This window comes from Amblyomma maculatum, chromosome 9 (genome assembly GCF_055883805.1).
Source record: "Amblyomma maculatum isolate TAMU_Amacu chromosome 9, ASM5588380v1, whole genome shotgun sequence".
NCBI classification, from domain to species: domain Eukaryota; kingdom Metazoa; phylum Arthropoda; class Arachnida; order Ixodida; family Ixodidae; genus Amblyomma; species Amblyomma maculatum.
Window position 1 is genome coordinate 56,231,495 of NC_139352.1, and position 22,271 is coordinate 56,253,765.

A 22,271-nucleotide genomic window follows, 5' to 3' on the forward strand; every position below is an offset into this window, starting at 1 on the left:
TTCAGGTCTAAGTATGGCGTGGCATACCCGACCCTGCTTATTACGAAAGCTTGTATGAGCCTTAATAGGTTACTCTCCTTAAGGCCTCCTTTTTTATTAACTATTCACTGTGTTATATGCATTGTTCTGTATCCTAATTAACCCACTCCCCTCTGTATTGCCTTTGGCCCTGAGGGTACAATAAATAAATGAATAAATAAATATATGGTTTGTCGTTTGTATGACCTGTCCTTCCAGTTTCTTTATCATTTCTCCGTTGTACCCGTTCGTTTGGAGGACCATTCCTAGCACCCTCATTTGCTCGACTTTCGGGACTGCTCGTCCCTCCACATCTATATTTACGTCCACTTGTTCTTTTTGCCTCAGGTGTTTCGGATTGTATATAAACAACTCCGATTTTTCTGAGGAACATTTCATGCCCCTCTCTTTTGCATATTGTAGTGTTGTTTGCCACCTCTTGCAATTTTTGTTCGATTTCAGCATCGCTGCCTTTGTTTGTCCAAATGGTTATGTCATCCGCATATAGGCTGAATTTTATGTCTTTTATTTTCTTTAGCTTTTCTGGAAGTCCACGCATGGCTATGTTGAAAAGTGTGGGCAATAGCACCGCTCCTTGTGGTGTGCCCCTGCTCCCCAGTTCGAATATCTGAGATTCTATCCCCTGGTATCTTATTTTTGCTTTTTCTGTCTGTTAGAAAATTTCTTACATATTCATACATCCTTTCCCCTACCTTTAGTTCCATGAGGCCCTGCAGAACAGCATCGTGTTTTACACTGTCAAATGCCTTCTTCAGGTCTAATCCTAAAATTACTTTACCATCTTTTGATCTTGATTTTACTATATCATGGTGTATCCTGAGCATAATATCTTGCGTACTAAGATGTTGTCTAAACCCTGTCACTTCCCGGGGCCACAGCTCATTCTCCTCCATGTATCTGGCCAGTCTCCTCTGAATCACATGTTCTAATAGTTTACCTACACATGAAGTAATATTGGTCTCAAATTATCTACCGCCGGAGGTTTTCCGGGTTTGGGTATTAGCACTATCTCAGCAAATTTCCATTGCTCTGGGATTTCCCCTGTTTCCCAGCATTTATGCATGAAATTAGCTCAACTACCGAGTCGTTATCCAAGTTCCTTAGCATCTTGTTTGTTATCCCATCCGGCCCTGGGGCCGATTTTGTCTTTAGTCTACGGATTTCTGCTACCACTTCAGCTACCGTTATGGGTGAATCCAGTCGCTGGTTTGGGTGTCCGTTGTAGGTTTCTAATTTATCTTTCCTTACTTCTCCGATGTATTTGTGTTTAAGTTCTTTAAGGAATTCATCATCGCTGCCTCCATGATGGTGCCTAGCCTGTCTAGCAGGTGTCGCATTATACTTCATGTCTTAGCCATGCCCATTTCGTTTTCTATTTGATTGCACCTATCTCCCCAGTTTTGCTCGCATAGGTTTTGTGCGTGGTCTTCTATTTCTTTGTTAAGCTTCGCTATCCTTCTTCTAAGACACCTGTTTCAATTTTGTTTCTTAAGTCTGTTTTCGAAACTCTGTTTGGCTTCCCACATGGGCAATAGCCGGCTGTCTACCACCTCTGGAGCATCCTCCTCCTGAACAATTTTGGTGTGCTTTTGGACGTCTCGGTTAAGCCTGTTACACTACTCCTCGATATTGTTTATTGGTGGAATTTCCTCGGCGGTTCTTCAGTCTCTAAACTTGTCCCACTCAGTGATTTTGCTTTTCTTGATTTTTCGCGCTTTCGGCCCTCTTTCTATATTAATTACTATGATATAATGGTCGCTGCATAGGTTTAATTCCAAGTTGTACCACTCTAGACCTTCAATGTTCTTTGAAAGTGTGAGGTTCGGAGACGTGTCCTTGCGTACACTATTTCCTATCCTCGTCGGGCTGTATGGGTTGTTATTCAATGTGAAGCCTTGCTCCTGAATATCTTCCCATAATTGCCTGCCTTTGGAGCATTGTCTACTGTAACCCCATGCTTGATATTGTGCATTGAAGTCCCCTACTATGAGTAGCTGTTGCCCTCCGCATATATTTTTAGCCTTTTTTATTAATGCACGGAATCTGATCTTTTTCTGCTTTGGCGAGCAGATGGTCGAAACTACTCCGTAGCCCTTCACTACGACTCCTCTTTCTCTCTATTCACTTTAACTCCCATCTTCCTGCCTACCCTTACGGCGCGGTTCAGGTGTCCACAGAAACACGTGTTACAGTTACTGCGCCTTTCCCTTCCTGTGAACCAATTATTATTATTATTATTATTATTATTATTATTATTATTATTATTATTATTATTATTATTAATTTTATTATTATTATTATTATTATTATTATTATTATTATTATTATTATTATTATTATTATTATTATTATTAAAATCGTCCAACGTCAGTGCCGTCGCTCTGATTTGGTAACGTGTTTCTTGACATCACAAACGGGTGATGTGAAGCGGGTGATTCAAACTATACAGGCTCTAACGCACGAGTCTCCCAACGGGTCTTCCAGATTCGGCAGCTAAAAAAAAAAGAGTGATAAAGCCCATGGCGGGTAAATGACGGACAATGACAACTTTTAGTGTTTTTATACTAAAAATTAAAAATTATCAATGACAGCGAATTTGAACCGGCCGAGTTCGAACCGGCCGACTTCGAACCGACCGAGTTCGAACCCGTCTACTGGGGTTCGGTAGCCGAGCATCTTAGGTTCTGAGACATCGCCACGGTTGCTTCCGTTCGTTATACCATGTTTACGTGGCGTTAAAACGTCCGCCATTTATCGAGGCGGCTCCGACAGTGTGCCACAAGTAAGATTAAACCTCCGGCTTCCGCGATAAAGCCTGCTGTTGCGGTGGAACTCAGCGCGGATTCTACGCATAAAACACAACCATTTTACGCATTGGCCCCCAGATGACGCCGCCTAACTCGAGCGATAGCTATATTATAAGCGATACCACACTGCAAGACTGAGACTCAGTTTGAACCTTAACGTTTTTTTTATTATTCAATTACCCACCCGGCCTTCGTGTAAGCCACAGTGGCGGTGTTTTGATGGATCCAAAAACACAATACGTCCGTGTGCTGTGTATTGTTCAGTGGATGTTTAGGAAACAGGTGGTCCAAGTTATGTGGAGCCCTCCACTGAGAAGCTTCTCAATACCTGCGTCCTTTTGGGACGCAAGAACCTCAACCCGTTACATTCGCACAAATGCACGTAAGCTGCGCTAATGCGATAGATGGTCGAAATGGCAAAATGACAGAACTGCCTGCTTCGAGGCTGGTTACAATTTACGATCAACATAAGTATATTACACGCAATTTAACAGCTCCAGGGGGTGGACATTATTCTATAGGCTTTCAGTACGGTATCTCTCACCGCCTGATGTACCGCTTTAGAGTTTTAAATCGTACACTTCGCGCTTTTTAACATAATGCAGAATCTCTGTATATCATAGAAAGCGATAATATAAGACGCAAGACGTTCTGTGTGTTGCCTCTCGTCTCAGCCCGCGTTGTGCTGCACGCTGGAGACTCCGTAGCCCTCCACTACGGCCCCTCGTTCTCTCTTTCCACTTTCACTTTCCACTTTCCTTCCCTAACAGCGCTTTAGCCCCGCCGGGGTGGTGCAGTGGTAAGACGCCCGACTACTGTGCCGGAGTACCCGGGTTCGAACCCGACCTCGGCGACTGCGTTTCGATGGAGGCGAAACGAAGAGGCTTCTGTGTGCTGTGCGATGTCAGCGCACGTTAAAGATCCCCAGGTGGTCGAAATTACTCCGTAGCCCTCCACTACGGCTCCGCGTTCTCTCTTTCCACTTTCACTCCCACTTTCCTCCCATCCCTTGCGGCGCGGTTGAGGTGTCCACAGAAAACAAGTGAGGCAGTTACCGTGCCTTTCTCTTCCTATAAATCAATCAACCAGATTGTGGCGCGAATGGCATGCATTAACGCAGCTTGCTTCCTGATTCCGTACACGGCCGTGCTGGTCTTTCTGGGGATCCCAATGGCTGCCTTCGAGATGGTGATCGGCCAGTTCCGGGGCAGAGGAGTCCTCGATATGTGGAGCTGCGTGCCCATCGGAAAAGGTGACGCTGCACCGGCGCCTAAACTACTTGTGCACGATACTTTCCGTGACTGCATAACACACCCAGTGAGTTTGCACCCAACCTAGGTCGACGGTTTCATTTTCTTCATTACTAGGCCATAATTTTGCTGCGCTGGATACTTTGCTCAGCGTTATTCGTAGTGCGAACGAAATATGCGGTGTTATTACGTTTTCTCAACGGTATTAAGACAGGGGTCAGCCAGGAGAACCAAGTTGCAGCTTGATATGCTCTCCAACGTTACCTACAAGTTCCGAACGGACAATTTCAGAACTGTACACGTCTTGACTGTTGTGCATTGCTTGCGTTGCTCTTGTTAAAGCGGTACTCTATTCTCTTACAGGTCCTTGGCCTATATATGTATAGTAGAACCCGTGTGCTGTGCGATGTCAGTGCACGTTAAAGAACCCCAGGTGGTCGAAATTTCCGGAGCCCTCCACTACGGCGTCTCTCATAGCCTGAGTTGATTTGAGAGGTTAAACTTAAAAACCAAACCAAACCTAGAACGTACTATATATGTTGCCTCCAGCCCAGATTAGAAGTGGCAGAGGAGATTCGCTTATGACGCGGTTGAGGGGTCCACAGAAAACAAGTGAGACAGTAACCGCGCCTTTCCCTTCCTATAAATCAATCAATCAGAGGCTTAGATCACGGGCTTAGATTAAGGGATGGCTGATTGGGATCTTTTCATGCTAAAGTGCAGCTATGCTGGAATGCTCGGCGTGAGCGCAGTTCAAGTGAATATGCTCAGGATATTTAATGCAAAGAAAGAAAGAAAGAAAGAAAGAAAGAAAGAAAGAAAGAAAGAAAGAAAGAAAGAAAGAAAGAAAGAAAGAAAGAAAGAAAGAAAGAAAGAAAGAAAGAAAGAAAGAAAGAAAGAAAGAAAGAAAGAAAGAAAGAAAGAAACATATTCTTGGGATGTGCAACTATTGCCACGACTGTTTCAGCGTTCATTGAGCCGAACCAGCTCCAACAGGGCTCTTCAACTTGCGTATTACCAGGTGTTTTGGTAAGATAATGGTTATATTTACGAAAAACGGTATGTTATTCGACTTAGGTCTGTTCCTTTTAGCGCTATTATATAAGCTCTTGCAACGAATAGCTACATGCGAAAAACTCGCCGAGTATTTCCTCTGTTGAACAGAAGTTACAGCTTGAGTTTCTCTTTTTTTGGCACCCTTACCTTTCATTGCCAGCGGCTACTCTAACCTACAAGCTTCGCTCACTGCCACTCTTTTCCTATCATAGTATCAATTGGTATGACATCGCACACCTCTGATTCCTTGCAGGCGTCGGCATGGCCATGCTTCTGAAGACGTTCGTGCTAACCGCATACAGGGCGTTCCAGGACGGCTGCAGCTTCTACTACTTTCTGCAGGCCTTCCAGGAAGTGCTGCCATGGGCGAGGTGCTACACCTGGTGGGGAGCCAGTCCGCTGAACTGCCTCGAGAGGGATGTCGAGCTATCGGTGCGTACCCCGCCAGTTCCGTGGTACCAGTGCCACAGCAGTGACCTACTTTGTTCTCGTTCCATCGACACACTACCCTTGACAGCACACTAATCAATCGAAATAAAGCTAACCAAACCATCATACTGGGGCAATTTACCACCTGAAGGCAAATAATAAGGTATATTTTATACTGTTGATATCAGACACGGTTTCTTCGATAAGGGTGAAATATTCTCAGTAATGTTGGCGGGCCGACTACAAGATTACTTCTTGAACGCGTGATAACCGGTGTTCAATTTACGGTGAATCGAACAGTGTTCGGTGAGCGAAACCTAGTGGCTATGGACTAAACCAAGAGCATGTCATTATCCTATATCACAATCTCTTCTATCTGCTGCTAAGCTGCAGGCTAGCTGTTTATGTTACCTGTGGTTTCCTGCCAAAGAAGCCAGGTACGTGTCTCGATAAATCACCAAAAGCGAACACAGAATGATATTACTTTCAAATTAGGTGGATGACCAAAGTGCAGGCGATCTGAGGACGGCATTAATCGCGACACAAAAAAATAAAACTGGCCTTGACAGCAGCAGCGTGCAGTTTTTTTAGACCCGTAGGGATCATTGCACTTTACAACCGCGTTGAATTGTGTTTCAAGACGCTTCAATTAGGAACAGAAACACAGTTCGTGTCTGTTAACAGTTTGCAGAAATTTTAGTGTTGCTCATTTCGCCACGTTGGCATATTAAGGGCCGATATCGCCAGCGACGATATGTTTTTGTTGTTTCTGCTCCTAAACTGCAGACATCTGGTACTCTAGAGAGAAGCGCATTTTGTCTCGCGGCTCTAAGTCACGACTGGTGTGGTGTTCCGTCTCCCTACAGCGTGACCAGGCCCATCAATGAAGTCAGAACCTCTGGGTAGCACAATGGTGCAGCAGCTACAAACCCTACGATCCCATCCCACGTGACCTAAGCCACTTAAAAAGTTAGCACTTAGGGCATCATTAATGGTGTGGTCTTATTTATTTGTCAGGAGGACACGCGTTATCGCGCAGTGTCCGGCGCTGTCGGCGCCGTCGGCGCCGTGTGAAACATTGGTGGGGAAGAGGAAGAGTGGTTAGATATATATTCTGCGTCTGTCAGAGAGAGAGAGCGGTTGACAAGGAAAAGGGGAAAGGGAATAGTCGGGGAATATGGTAGGTGGAGGGTGGCCCCAGGATACTATAACTAGTCTTGTGCATGCAAGAGTGGAGATAGAGCATGGCGTGTTCCTCCGTGCTTTCTTCATTACAGAGCAAGTCGGGAAACATGTTGAAACGTATCACACGGGGCATAATTGACTGCTATAAAACAGCCTAGTTTGGAGGTCTGAGTGTATCAGCGACTGCTTCCTGTACGGAAAACACTAATTATAGTATATCCTCTACGAATGGAACGCATCATTAGTCTGTTTAAGTTTCGAAAGATACCTGATTACAATAGGACAATGCCTCTTTGCCTTCTTCCAAATGCATGGTGATGATAACTTTATTCTCAAGGGGCTTGCTTATTAAAACGCAATCAACCCGTCTGTGTGACGCTTACGTCGTACGGGTTAAAACCTTGTTCATCGGCCTGAGCTGTGCTCACACTTTCAGCGCCAGTGTTACGCGGAGAGGGCAAGATTGTACAACATCAGCCAAAACCAGGGGTTCCAGCCCACGGACAACATCACCTGGATCGCTGTGTGCGGCCATAGGTTTCGCGTTCCTACCTCTGTGTTCCTAGCAGAGATGTCGGACCAGTGCCGCGAGACAAGAGGACACTCCGAGTACGCGTTTTACCTGTGAGTTAACCACCACTATATCCCATGCACCCGTTTATTGTCCCTTTCTCGCTCGAAGAAAATGCAAAAGACCTCTCATGAAATCCGCACTGGACGCCCACAGGACGTTTACTCGGCCTTAATATAGATTATCATACGTGAGGAGGATATCGTAGGCATCACGCGGGAGCACACTGGGCTCGATTGTGCCGAAAAGCTGACGCCGGAATCCGCGGGGAAATAAAACTCGGCATCGATCCAAACGCGCCGAGAAGAAAACGCACGTCCCTCAGTACAAAAATTGTGACGCAATCGTTCTTTGTAGCTTGTTCAGGGATGGTTACGTCATGCCACTTTGCTTCCCATTTACCATTCATATAATAGCCAAATGGCGTCTAGTTTGCGATAGAGATTTGTACCGACGAAGTACGCACCTCCAATGGAATGTCGTAATTATAACTAAGGTTGCCAACGAGGTCAGACAGATGGTGAGAGAAACGGACGTAAACAAAAAATATATATGTGAGAAATTCATGGAATGAAAATACTGGTGCTGAAGGTGCTTTTGTGTCTGCTCTTAATGCGACCCTCTAATTTTTTGTTAATAAATGCGGATCAAATATGTTCTTTTTTTAAACAAGCCCGTACGAAACTTTAAACACTGCTAGTGATCTATGAATATATTAAATCTTTAAATCCAGAATCTAATGTCCTCCTATTGAATTTTTTGAAGTATTTGTGTATACTCCCAAATTTCGAAAAATTGGTATGGACAAACATGTCAGCTTTCGTCGGGCTACTGTTTCGCAAACAGCGTCAGCGTCTGCGCAGACACAGCGCGCGGTATCAGTTAATGTTCATGTCAACTAAATTTGGCACAGAAAGCATTCCTAATCATTTAAAAATATATAACACACTTACCTTAAACGCGTAGCGGGAGTTCTCTCTGTAGCGGCAGTCATGTTACGTTCTGAAGCATAGGAGACGTGAAGCCGTTGTTTATCTATACTTTCACGCATAAACACGATAGCGTAACGCAAAATTTTGATCAAGCACCCCCGCCCGTGCCCTCCTCTAACTTCACTGCTAATTTCACATTTCCGCATTATTCCGGGAAAGCGCCCTCCCCATCCCCGCCCTCAACACCATCCCATCGCATTTGCCTTGCGCAGGCAACACTGGACTGCCCCCATCCAGTCCGAATTCCCAGTCGAATCTGCACTTTCAAAAACACCCCAAAACGTGCTGACCGGTAAACACGTTTAAGCTCGGATATGCTTAGTGAAAGCTACTAAATCGAATTGTTCACAAAGTCTAACTCAAGCGTTCTCGTCGCCAATGCCCCTGCTGCAAACCTTATGGTGTTATCGGCTATCCGGCGCGTCTTCTTGGCGTCTTCCGAATCTTTGGCTCCATTTGATGAACTTTTTCTTCTCTTCCCTCTTCTATCTCTTCTCCTGTCTTCTTCTTGGCGTCTTATGAATATCCTTGCTCTATTTAACTGTCTTCTTCTCCTCCCTCTTCTTTCTTCCTTTCTTCTGTGGCTCGGGGCAGCTAGCTGCCATGTTTACCGCGCATGCACAGTAGCCACTAGCTACGCTTACCCGAAGACTAGCCTAGTGTACGTTTCACTACAAAAACGGAACCCTGATTGCGCAGACTCACCCGGATGCGCACATTTCCAAATCCAAAGACTGACGGAGGGTGGAGGGTGGCGGAGGGCGCCAAAGAGAAGATGGCCTCCGTCTACTGAAGGAGCTGGCGCCGAAAGGAAATATAAGTCAATCGCAGACATATTTAAATGGCGCGTTGAGAGAATATTTTGATGGCGGCGGCTTGCCCATCAGGTTCAGTGGCGGCTTTTCAAGAACACTCGACGGTAGTGCCCCGACGTATCGGCTCGCACCTCTCAGCCCCATCAGCCTGATAAGAAATAAAAACGTTTAAACTCATGTGCACTACGCTACATATTTCTAGGGCAGAGCTTTTGTGATCGCCATTTAAAATTCTGGTGCCGTTCCGGGATACCATCTCCACCCTAGCAATAAATTCGATTTCCGTGGGGTCGCTTGCTCGGAATTTTAAGGTAGTAACTATATGTGCAGTGAGTTCTTAAATATCCAGATGAAAAGCCGGATCTCGGTGGCCTGGATCACAGTTCACACGCCTCTCAGATGCTTAGACGCGAAGCTAGGTTATTCTCTAGCAACATAAGTAGCTAAGATTACAACACATATATGTATGACAGGGCGTTGTTTCCTTGCACCGTGCATGTCGATATTTTTTTTTCACAGCTATAGCGCGCTGTTCGGTTAGTAGCGTCTCTCCTAGTGTGAAAGCACAACTGCATAAGGTCTAACCGCCCACCCGATCGTTCGATCGCTTTTCGTCAAACTGGATTTGAATCCTATAGCATGGCAGCAGTCAAACTGGTAAAAAACGGTTGGAAAAGTAGCGTATTCTAAACACGAATTTACCCTCGAGAAACGAATAAGGAATCTCGTAGCTATCGCCATAGCTGATCACCCCTCCCTCGCTTCAAATCCTTCTCTCGCGCCATAGCTGTGATTCCTTGCATGAGGTCGAAAGTTCGAGTCTCATGCAATTTTGATATGAAAGAGGACAAATCTGAAGTCACATGGAGTTCATTAGAAACGCTTTAAGAGCCAATAAGAAAGACTTGTCAGCACCTGTCTGTTTTAAACGCCGATGTCTAGTGGGACAACGCCGTGTACAACAGGCAGTCTTCTGCCAGGTCTCTTCCCTTATTAATGTCTCTGGTGCGCCATTGGCTCTTAAAGCATCTCTAACGGACTCCATGTGGCTTCAGATTTGCCTGTTTCGGATCAAAATTATCATGCAATCGTTTTTCCGCAGCATTCTGGCTAGTGTCTCATCATTTCGCTGACTAATTTGAATGTATGTGCCAGTCTAGTTAAGCTGCATGAATTTCAACCGATGTATCTGCCTCCACTTGAATGCCGTAATCACCTCACTGCAACATGCGACCTAGCCCGGCGTGCCTTTTCGGATCGGGCATCGCTGGGCGAGCTAGTCATCAGCATTCATTCACGTCCTATCTCGAAATTATTACAAATATTGCTGTCATCACACTAATTGCTGCGACTGTCATAGCATATATTATAGTGAAAACATAACACGTGGTTTTAATAGAAAACACCCTCTAAACATTTTTATTGTAAATTTGTCGAAAAAAAAATCGCATTGCGAAATGCACCGTGCATACCGCCACTTAATTTCCACGTCGTTTTGGAAGCCTTTTTCAGACAGAGTGCAATGAATACTTGCAAACTAAGTTCATTTGCTAAATAATTCATAAAATAAAATTAAAATGCAACTATATCTGCGAATTCGATTTAGTAGAATGCTCATGTTCAACTCAAACTAGCTAGGGAGCATTCTGGTGTACAAGAGCATAGATAAAATGTTAGGTTATTTTCTAGTCTTGTAATGTGAATGCTTTGGCAACGTCTACTTAAAATCAGCTCATCCTGATCACCGAGACATTTTGATAAACCTTGTTATGGCGGCGGCTCTAGAAAAAAGGGCACTACATCCTCTAATGATATCGTGCGGCATTCTCTTTGTAACTAAATTTTATCTCCCTCCACGGCTCCGTAACACAAAAAAATGCACGCTCAAAAACTCAAAAACCGATTTAGAGGTTACACCAAATTTATCACCTACTGAAGCAGTACTATAGGCTACCTCCAAAGTGACACACACTTTACTTGAGCATATAAAACTCGCGTTTCAATGAGGATAGAGACTTCAGCACTCATAGTAGCGACCTGTTTTTAAGCGCACTCTTCGGCTATCACGTGTGATATGGAGCGTAATACAAGCTCACTTGATAGGCTATGTAAGCAGAGTCACAGCATTTGTTCCAACTGTACAATAACGAACGTCTGATTCTCGTTTCCTGCCTACCTTTTGTCAGTCACGGTGTGCTGAAGCTGACGCGGGGCATTGACGAAATCGGCGGTATCCGGTGGGAGCTGCTGGTCTGCTACATCTTCACCTGGTTCGTCATTTTCGTCTGCTCGGCCCACGGAGTCGCTACAGTCGGAAAGGTAAGCTGGCCCTATGAGATACCTTAGTCCATTGCGGTAATGCAGCTTCAGTTATGGCGACTGGGCACATTTGACTTTGCGCCTATATGCTGAAACGCCACTTCTTTTTGTACTTTTGACTACCACTGCTACCGGTACTAAACGTACCTACAAACACTACCAGTCCCGTTATTGTGGTCACTACTACTGATAACTGCAGCTCCTGAGCTACATTCGGACCAGTCCTCTTACTGTTGCTAATATTTCTGCAGGTACTAGTAATCCTTTCTACTAATAAAAGCGGCTCTACCTATACCACTGCTGTTGCTTTTAAATTTTGTTCTTCCGCATTTGTTACCGTACTTCTACTCTCATTATGACTGCTGCTCCTGACATTACTGCTGGTGATATTAGTACTCCTGTTACCATATCACATGGGGTGCACGGGCTGAAAACCCGCAGACATACACACATAAAATCCGGAGGCGCAATAGGAGGACACTCCGCTATGCTCAGAACTAGTGACCCAGCGTGGACCGGTAAACTAGGCAGGAGCGGCAGCCCAGGCCAACGGGATTTTGAAATGAAGACTCCACTCACTCACTCTCCTCCTTTTTTTTTAATTAAGTCATCTGTCTCTGTCTCTCACTCTATCCATGTCCTCCTCCTCCTAAAAAGTAACGAGTAAAATGAAAGACGCAACAGACAGTATAAGGTATACAGGGAAGACCGCATACTTGGCGGCACAGTCTAAAACACTGGTGATACACAAATGTCGAATCATCTACATTCTCTAGCGAGATTACGCTTGAAATATGCAGAGAGGATACGCTTGAAACGTGCGGAGAGGAGCTGACGCGCGTAGTTAAGACACTTGATGCAGTTGTTGCAGTTGTTTACTGACGCTCGTGGTTATCCAGATACTAAGCTCCCAACAGTTGTCACGCATGGTGAAGGAACTCCCCTCCCCCAACTCGCTCTTATAAGTTGTCACGCAGTAAATTCATAAAAGGCTATTGAACTGAACCAGTTAAATATAGGTTCAGTTACTTCGGCTCTCGTTGCTGGAGGCGTGAGTCAGGCAGCGTATTTGGCGTCATTAAAATGTTACTAATGTCATATTTTTCCCCTGTAAAGTGATTGTTTCTATCCGAGGAAAACTCATAGCCTTGATAGATTACCAGAAAGATAATGTTCAGTTACGCGCATACAAATAAATCCGAAAGGGCCATGACTGTTTTTTTACCACGTGCGAATCTTATCGATTCAATGATCTGTGCTACCTGAAGGAGGCGTTGAATTGCAATCACTGCAGCAGATGCTGCATCTAGTTGAATGCTCTGCGAAAGCGTCTATAAATCGGTGATGCCAGTGCACGGTCAGGAAACACACGTAGTTGAAAGTAACCTGTAGTGCTCTGTTACGACTTCCCCAAATGTCACGCATGTGGCTCAGTCACAGAGAAAAGGCAGAAATCAGGAACAATTCACAACTAGTACGGTTCCACAGCATAGAAAATTTTTCCGGCTATTACATTTAGTTGTTTAAAGCGCGTTTGTTCAATGTTGTACATCCTGCGGTAACACGAGAGGTCATCTTCTAAAGCTAAACGCATCCTTACTAGGAACCGGAAATCGCGCATAAGAGGACGACGAATCAATAGGATTGCAAATACGTCACTCGTCGTCCCTCTTCAGTTTTTTGCCATCACTTCTGACGGATCGACTATATTACGTCCGCTCACATTGTATTATTACCTCTTTAGATAATCGCTCAAAAACATACAGAAATACAAATGTAGTATAGTAATCAGTCCCAGACGATGAGGTATGTTTCAGCGTTACATGAGATGGCTTAGACATGAGATAGACAAAGAGAGCGCGAGTCATCAAGCAATATTTATGGCGAGAGCAGAGCGCTGATTCTGCTAAATGTCACCAAGAAACCTAACAGCAACTCCGAGCCGAACGCTATAAATAAGAAAAAAAAATGCAGTGAGATTGTAGTTTCCCGTTCAGCATTGACGCTATTAGCATTTGTAATCGTGTATAATTAAGAGGTATCTACAGTATTTGGTTCTGTGAATCAGCAATAACTGGCACAACGCGTAGCCGGAAGCAAAAATCGCATACGCGCGAGACGTGATGTGTCGCACAAAGCGGAACGACACCTCGCACATGCGCTGACGACAGCCCCAGGCTCCGTACAGGGTTTATTTACATACCTAAAGCTATTGCCATATAATCCAAAGCTGTGTCAATGTGCAACTTCGATTTGTGTATCTTCAATAGTCGATAGACAACACAAGGCCCACCTATATATCAAAGGGTGCCTGGGGACTGTTATATAAGTTTAAAGACAATCCATATACTGTGAATGAGACTCTCTACCTTAATGATTATCTCAAAAAAACTTTAAAAAATGTAATTAGATCATCAATAGAGTTAGAAAGCCAGGATGCAGTCTGCAGACAGACTGCCAAAAGTCTGCCGCAGGAAAGATTGTCAACAGAGGATCTACATACTTTTTTATTGTCACTGTTAGCTGGAAGCCTCCTGATGACGTCCTCTTTCACGGTGCAGTTGTCGCCCCTGCTGGCTTTTGCTCCGCTGGTGCTTATCGTAACAGTGACGGCCAGAGTGTTCTTGTTACCAGGCGCCAGGTCGGCCATCGTGGAGCTCATCTACCCTCGCTGGATGGCCCTATTCGATTTGGACGTGAGGACGATGCGTCTTATGGAATCACTATCGATATAAATGAGCCACGCGGACCACTTCGTGAAGTAGGGACTTAAGCGATCCGACTACTTTCCTTTAACGGGCACTGAGGATAAAATAGATGTGCCCCGAAAAATGTCCACCACGGTTTTCTTCTCGAAGAAGTTTTAGGTTGGAGAGTTTGTGAACTATTGTGAACGCCGGAATGCAAATGATGGGTGATGCTTCAGTACACTATTTTCACCAACTGCGATGGCGCTGAAATAAAAAAATTGGTATTTCTTGCAAGAAAACGAATATCGCTGTATACTTCCCGCTTCCTGTGGTCACGCCAATGTGTCCCTGAAGAAAAATTGGAAGCAATGAGGGAAATAAGGTAGTCTGTAGAAAAGCAACAGCACAATTGAAGCTTCATTCTTTAAATGACGAAAAGCGGAGTGGCGATGAGGTCAGGTGCGATGCTCAAGTCATGACGCTGTCTACGAACCCTGATATAAAAGCAAAAATTTAATACCGAACGCGAATGATGAACCGCTCAACTGAGATAGGTGTTAAAAATAACAAAGGGAATTGTGCATGAAATGGAAAAGAATACGGCAGAGGTGACGTTTATTACAAACGGCAGTGGAATGGAAGACAAATTTGGTCAAAATGAACAAGTAAAACAATGATGAAACAGACAATTTCTCGTAAAGCGAGTCATAAATATAATTGCACGACACTTATACCGACTCAAAACTTAACGCGATAATGTTGGACTGGCAACATTACTGGTATTCATTAGGTATGCTCGTTGCTGTATATGATCAACACGCTGAGAGACGAATGGTCGTAAAAGGCGATCATTTACACTCATCTAACTAGCGTTTATTGATCGCGTAATGCAGCGTGCCGGGCTCGACAGTCAGATTTTGCTTCCACAATTTTCCCACATATCTCTCTCTTAATCGGCGCGACCACTTGTGACGTCATGACTACACATGACCCGCCTTTAGCGCTGTTCAGTAAAAAATTTCTAGAACGGTGCAGAATAATGAAAACGCAACTAATATAAAATTAAGTAGGAAAGGTAAAACACCAGCCCAAATCCGCTAAAAATAAGGAAATATAGAAAGCTACCAAATAACAGTACACAGTAACGAATAACGACACCTAAAATTGGAATAGCGCGGCTATGCAATAGAACTGAAACGAAAGGCAAAGAGAGACTTGAAAGCCAACAGCCCACTCAAATGAGCCCGGGCCCAGGCTTGAAAACGCAGAAAGCAATTCCACCTTGTTTGCTTCCTTGACAGTATTCCCAAGTCACCGAAAAGCCTTAATGTTCTTAGTTAGGCACACAATTTCTTAATAACATTATTTAATTATTTCAGTTCTGTTACTTCTGAGGAATCGGTAAGGTTTCTGCTGCCAGTGAAATGCCAATGAAGCCATAAAAACACATGCTGTTTACTGTTTGCTCTCAGTTGGAGTACAGATCCCCATTGCGTATTTTTAACCTCCGCAGCAGACTCAGATATGCCGCCATAATACGCAGTTCAGTAATGCCTAGAGAAATTTAGGATAAAAGTTCTCAGCCTTCAGCAATTCCCTCACTGCTGTCACTTCATTATAAAATTACAACATTTATAGACATATTATCTTACAAATAAATTTACCCTTAAATTCTTAGTATGTAACGAAAATAAACAGCCTACATGCCCTGCCAGGTCACATCCTTTGTGGCAATATTAAACCTGATTTCATTAACATGCATTTTCGTACCATTAAGCTAGTTAAAACTGTATGCATAGTTGTTCAGAAAAAAATAGCTTTTGCGCTCAGCAAAACAGGGTTCTGCATCTCTCTAGCAGTTGACATTGACTTAGCAGTAGCAAGCTCGCAACTGTCGTTTCTGCAACGCTCTGAAGATTTGACGCTTTTCAGGGAGTGTCAACAATGGGTCGTTGTACCTTTCTATCGAGCGTCAGAAGCCAAGCAGCACGTGAAAAATGTGTTTTTTTTTTTTTTGCGTTTTACTATAGCACGAGCAATCGCGTATCTGTTATTTCCATCGTGATCACCCTGCCCACTTATTCTCTAAAACAGGTTCGTTGAGTAGAAGAATGTAATCTCGCGGACGCTTCCTCAAGGCATATTTTTTTGAACCACAATTTTGTGATCAAAATGACGCGCCTTTGGAACGGCGACACCATTGCTAATTTTCGTCAAAAGTCTCGTGTTTGTCGATAAATGTTAAAATTCCTCAACAAATCTGCACTCGATGTGGACCGTGTGTAACACCTCTCGTGGACTGTTATGTGTTTAGTTCCTGCACTCTTCCAAGAACGTTGTGCACAAATAAGCACTTTTTGGGGTTTAGCGAATAAGTCCGTATAGTCCGTATGTATTAACTTGTTCCATTTACAGAATTGCGTATTGAATTCCGCGCGCATCTCCGTGCCTGTTTCCGGAGGCGATCAGAGTGTGGCGGTAAATACGAGACGTCCGCTCAACGGCTGATATTTTTTCTTAGTTTCTTTTCCCTACAAAGCAGTTTGCCTGATTTTCCAAAAGTGGCGCGACAGTCTTCAAATCTTTAAGATTCGAAACCAATACTGGTCCAAGATTATGGCGCATGCATTTCATGTAGGACAATGACAGGTTTCAAACAAATAGCATTGACGATGTTCATGTTGAACAGTCGTCACTGCTCACCTACGCAGGCATGGGGAGGCGCGGCGTTTTCGGTACTAACCGGACTCGCCGTCGGCGTTGGCCAGCTGCAGACCATGGCGTCGTACAACATTTTCGACACGTACACACTGCAGTGGTGAGCGACATCTGGGCAGAGCTCTTGTAATGTAAATTTGTTGGCTGAACATTGAAAAGAAGCGCTCCGTGATTTTCATAAACTTCACATGACGATGATAACGCGGTGGTATAGTCGTCATTAGAGAGTTTTAGCTTACCGTGATCCGCGATCCGCTACTGGGATCCGCCACCGCGCGTTCCACTGCGCATGCCCGGACCCATCTTGACGCCGACAGATGGCGCCACATACCGGATGTCGGCACACAGACCTGCCGCGTCGGGACCAATCAGCTTGACCTCCCCGCCCACGCGCGGTAGAGAGCCACGGTGGCGGATCGCGGATCACGGTAAGCTAAATCTCTCTATTAGAGTGAACAGCTGCATATACGTTGTCTCTCAACTGTTGTTTATACTACCACATTTTACCATTTTACTCGGCTCTGCATTTGCGACTAAGCATCCAAGCAGCGAGATTTGTAATCTTATCTCAAATTTTTACCGGAAATAAGAAAAGGAAACCTTTCTGCTAGCTTTGTATTCGCTGTTATGCAAACTATGCGCAATTGCCTATTCCTCCACCCCGCCGGGGTGGCGCAGTGGTTACGGCGCTCGACTACTGTTCCCAAGGGCGCGGAATCGAATCCCGGCTTCGGCGGCCGCTTTTCGGGAGAGGCGAAAAGCAAAGCGCCCGTGTGCTGTGCGTTGTCAGTGCACGTTAAAGAACCCCAGGTGGTCGAACTTTCTGGAGCCCTCCACTACGGCGTCTCTCATAGCCTGAGTCGCTTTGGGACGTTAAACCCCACAAACCAAACCAAACAAATCCTATTCCTCCTCAGCAGTATAGTAAACAGAATCGCAAACAAGCAGAATGTTCTCACAGACTTAGTCCGGCGAACAGCAAGCGATGTTTCCGCAGTCTTAACAATTATGGTCATATAACTTTCCAGTAAAATCATATAAATTGGAAAGACGACTGCTCACCGTTGTTGCATATCTTGAGAACGAGTCTCTTACCTACAAAAAGTATTTGCCCAATGTGCACCGTGAGTACTATAAGCACGACCAATTGTCGCTCTGAAAGTGTTTGTGATTCCCATGATCATTCTTGGTAATTCTATTTATTTCTAAATTCACATCTCCGCCTTATGTAATAGAACGGAGAAAGCAGCATTGCCTTCATTGTTCTTGTTTTTAATGTTTCTTTTCTCATTAAATATCGTCTCATAAGAATGACCACCTGTTGAAGGTTTGAAGCAGTCTGGCATTTGTTTTTCTTCGTCTGCCGTATTCTCTTAATTGATGTGTTGTTTCCTAATAGTGTTTTGTATTCCCAGCTGTAGCTTGTTTTATAAATGTTGTGTATTCTCAGATGTTAAACAGCTACTTGCCTTCGTTCAATCGAATAACCCGTAAGCTTACATTTTTATTTAGATTTTTAAAAGCGGATTTCAGTGGAACAAAAGCAGTTGTGGACTACATTTGGTGCATTATTGGTGTTCCCTTCTCGGATACCATAACCCTGGTGGAAGAAAATGCATTTGAAGGTCATCGCAATGTGAGCTTATGTTTCGGTTCTCAACGGTCTGGATAGGCATCTTTTTTTTAACCGACACCTTCATGGAGCAGTTAAATACACAGGCAGTCCCCGTTTTGGCATTAATATTGTTAACGTCAATATTGCCTTAAGAAAATAGCACGGGTTAACACCACTACTACAAGAGTTCTGTCGAACAACGCTTCACGAACAGCGTATATTGATCACACGTATGAAGAAAGGGGTACCTTTACTGCGGTAATTAAAGGCCCACTGTCCACCCTCCGGTCGAAAATATTTTCTTCCCCGGTGACTGTGAGACTTCGCCGCTAGAAATGTTTTTGAAAAGAGTAAATAATAACGCAGTTACAGCCACCGCAATCACCCGATTCTGTCATGCTTCTCTCCTTCCGTTCCCTCGCAAAGGTTTTTCACTCTCCTGCCCGAGGTCGTCTAGCCTCCGCAATACAAATTCCCCTTCCTCCCCCGCGTTTGGCGGGAGGTGGGGCGTGGCTCTCCGCGAGCGCAAAAAAAAATGGTCGAGGGAGCGCGCGCCGCTGGATTGTCTGGTCGTGGCGAGGGAAAAGCGCGCTGCGAGCGGTAGACACCCCTCCTTCTCCCGTCAGTCAGCGAGAAGGACCAATGGACATCGTTCCCGGTACGTACGTCATTGCTGTGGCCCGTCAGGCCAGCGCAGGAAACGGGGAAGCTGGCTTCCCAGAGGAGAGCATGAGAGAGCTTTGAATTGTATTTTCGATGCTTTGCGGCGCGCGTGTCACTGTAGCATTTTGCACAGACTATCTCCGGTACCTGATCGAAACACTGGGCTCCTTTGCTTAAAAGGGCCTTCCCTGGACAGTGGCCCTTTAACTAATATTTTTGTCGTTGCGTGAAAACGGGCTTCTAAAAGTAACTTATGCGTGTCGGCTGCGGAAATCAAAATTAAATTTACGCGCACAATCAGCTCTCAGGAGGCCGCATACGAACTCTCGGTCAACTTCTACTTTCTTTTTAAACTTTGATAAGCCTTGTTGATTTTTTTTCTTGTCGTTTTGGTTGGGTCAGTTATTGTCATTGTGTCTCGTAAAGTAAAACCCTTTTTTTTTTTTCAAATCTAAGTTGCCTTTAGATAATGAGCCCTCGTATGATGTTTGTTTTGGCTCCCATCTCTTCCAGGGGTTTTCTGTTGCTACCTCTGGTGATGACGGTGTCCAACCTACTTTGCTGCCTCCTGGTGTTCAGTACTGGCGGTTACTTGGCGCGAAGCGTAGGAGCCTGCATGCACGACTTCGGCACACAAAGTGCGTACACTGTACAATGAGAGGCTATTTCCCGAGACGTATATAGAAGCAAAAACGTCCCAGTGTGGAAACAAAAGCTCTAAGAAATGTAGTGCTTGCTTCTAAGGCTACCGTTTTGCCCGTAGTGCTGAAGGAAATCCCGTCAGTGGAGCTGGGAGTTTTACCATTGCTTTTTATTCAAGGGTGCTCCTTCTGAGACCTATTTATGAGTCGGCCAATAGTCGACGATTAGAAATAAATGCTCGGTTTCTCCTCGGTTGTATTGGTAACCCTACTCTTATATTGTTTTATTGGGCTCCAAATGAAGGTCATGCATTTCAGCACGAGGTGTTGAGATGCATTGGCTCGTTTAACAACATTCGATTTCAGCACGGCTAACCATATGTTGAGGAAATAACTATGGCTGTTTTATCCACTGCGCTGCATCTTTCTTTCTTCATGACTTGTAATTACAGCAAATGTACTATCACTGTGCAGTGTCGGTTTAGAGATACTTAGCCCTAAATGCAGCCACCTTGCTAGGATATTACCATCATCTTCGTGGTTGACAATTTTCGCACATCCAATTGCTATACCGTTTGTTCATTATCCTGAATGCATTATCTGATAGGCATCTGGTACGAGCTTTCCCTCAGATTTGATTATGGTCTTTGTGGAAACATGTTTTATAAAAAAAAAAAACAAGCGTTATTTTTATCTATTATTGTAAACCTTGTTTGTTTGTCGCGAGCCCTTTTGTTTTTCATCTTTACGCATATCATCATTTTTAATTGGTAAAACTCTGCCCCAGTGATGGGGTTTTGAGCCCCTCTTCAAACTTTCAGCAACAGCGTTTCACCCGAAATATCACCAGAAACTTTCTAGCGAATGGAAGTGAACTTAATTGGACGCGTATAGCGAGGCAGTGGACAAGAAGAGATACCAAGCTGGGGTAGATTGGCCTTTGCGCAGAACTGTGCATGCACAGTTGTGTGGGCGAGCAGTCAAATTCACAGGAGCACCTAACGTCTGCAATGCAAGACCATCAGACGCTCTGGATATCTGAACCTCAAGCTTGCGTCCTTTCGCAGTTTTGTTAATGGACACTTGCACGTCTGTACGCATTCAGCCAGGCGTTTCTTTGGTAATAAGCTTGAGTCCCAAAAGGACGCCAGAAACTCCATGAAGGTCTTATGACGCCTCTTCTTTTCAGTTAACAAGATCCTTACCAGTCTTCTGACGTCACTTTCCAATAAGAAAATCACGAAAAGGTTTTATAGCTTACAAATATTTGTTCCGACGAGACTTCTAATGACGTCGCAATAAAACTAAGTAGCAAGGAGGCGGGGGCTGTGAGAAGTCAGATACTGAATAGTAAAAACAGGTTCGTATAATTTACCATCTCTGCATTTTTATTTGTTCGCCAGGGCACCATTTATTGTGCTTGTTACTTCGGGACCCAGCACCTCATAAATATACGCTGATAATCCAGGCACATGCCTGAGATACTTTCTGAAAAGCCAGTGTTAGATATGGATAAGATATGCTTTCTTTTTTAAGAAAAGAATCCTATCCCAAGTTAGTAGGCATGATGGGCTTCCAGAAACAGCCCGTATAATGAGTTTACTTGCGGACTTGTCATGAGTGAAGCTCAGGGATAAAGGGCGGAATCCAAGCTTCTAAATTTGTCCTGCTCTTCCTTCAACTGACCACTATGATGGCGCGAATCGAAGTGTGACAAAATTTATTGCACAGTATTGTGCTTTCGTTGGTGGCAGTGGCCCAAGGGTGATGTTTGCGCTGTTCTCGTTCGCAGCATACGTGTTCCCTTTCGTCATATTTCCTGAGGTTGTGAAGGGCATCAGCTGGCCTCGCCTCTGGTCAGGCCTGTTCTACTCTGGGTTGTTCCTGATGTCGATCGACACAATGGTAATTTTGGTTTTACATGCGAAATGATATTTCATGGTACAGAGCAGCGTTCGGGCTATAAAAATAAAAAGATGATCCAATTTCAATCGCGCATAGCGCCTCAGCCGAGGGGTGCAATAGATCATACATTTTCGATCTGCACGAGAGCACCAGTTATGCAAGCATATAGCCAGATATTGTGCACCAAAGCAAGATTTTGAATGGCCGAATCTTAATGGGAGCCTGCCACGGTGGTACAGTAGATAGGACACTCGACATCTGAGACTAAAGTTACGAGATCGAATCACGGCCGGGGTGGCCGCTATTCGATGGAGGCGAAAAGCAAGGCGCACGTGTGCTGCGCGATGTCGATGCAGGTTAAAGAACCCCTGGCGGTCAACATTTCTGCAGCCCACCACTACAGCGTCTCATAGCCTGAATCTCTTTGGGAAGTGAACTCCTAAATCAAAGCCAATCCATTTTTATGGGCGAATATCATCGCATATTATAAGAGAGCGTTTAACAGTCAACATGCTGGCTGATTCTATTTTGCGACATTTGCAGTTTTTGGCTGTTTACGGTCAAGAAGATAACCTA

General features: G+C 44.5%; 1 protein-coding gene across 1 annotated transcript in view; it reads left to right on the forward strand.

Moving 5' to 3' along the window:
* The window catches only part of LOC146179085 (sodium- and chloride-dependent glycine transporter 2-like), a 41,023-nt gene that overhangs the window by 1,800 nt on the left and 16,952 nt on the right, over positions 1-22,271 (forward strand). The window contains exons 2-9 of the mRNA XM_084580108.1: positions 3,967-4,098; positions 5,406-5,584; positions 7,203-7,390; positions 11,331-11,463; positions 14,025-14,159; positions 16,865-16,971; positions 19,663-19,787; positions 21,583-21,695. Of these exons, the coding sequence (XP_084436234.1) occupies positions 3,967-4,098; positions 5,406-5,584; positions 7,203-7,390; positions 11,331-11,463; positions 14,025-14,159; positions 16,865-16,971; positions 19,663-19,787; positions 21,583-21,695 (1,112 nt within the window). The remainder of the gene's footprint in view (positions 1-3,966; positions 4,099-5,405; positions 5,585-7,202; positions 7,391-11,330; positions 11,464-14,024; positions 14,160-16,864; positions 16,972-19,662; positions 19,788-21,582; positions 21,696-22,271) is intronic.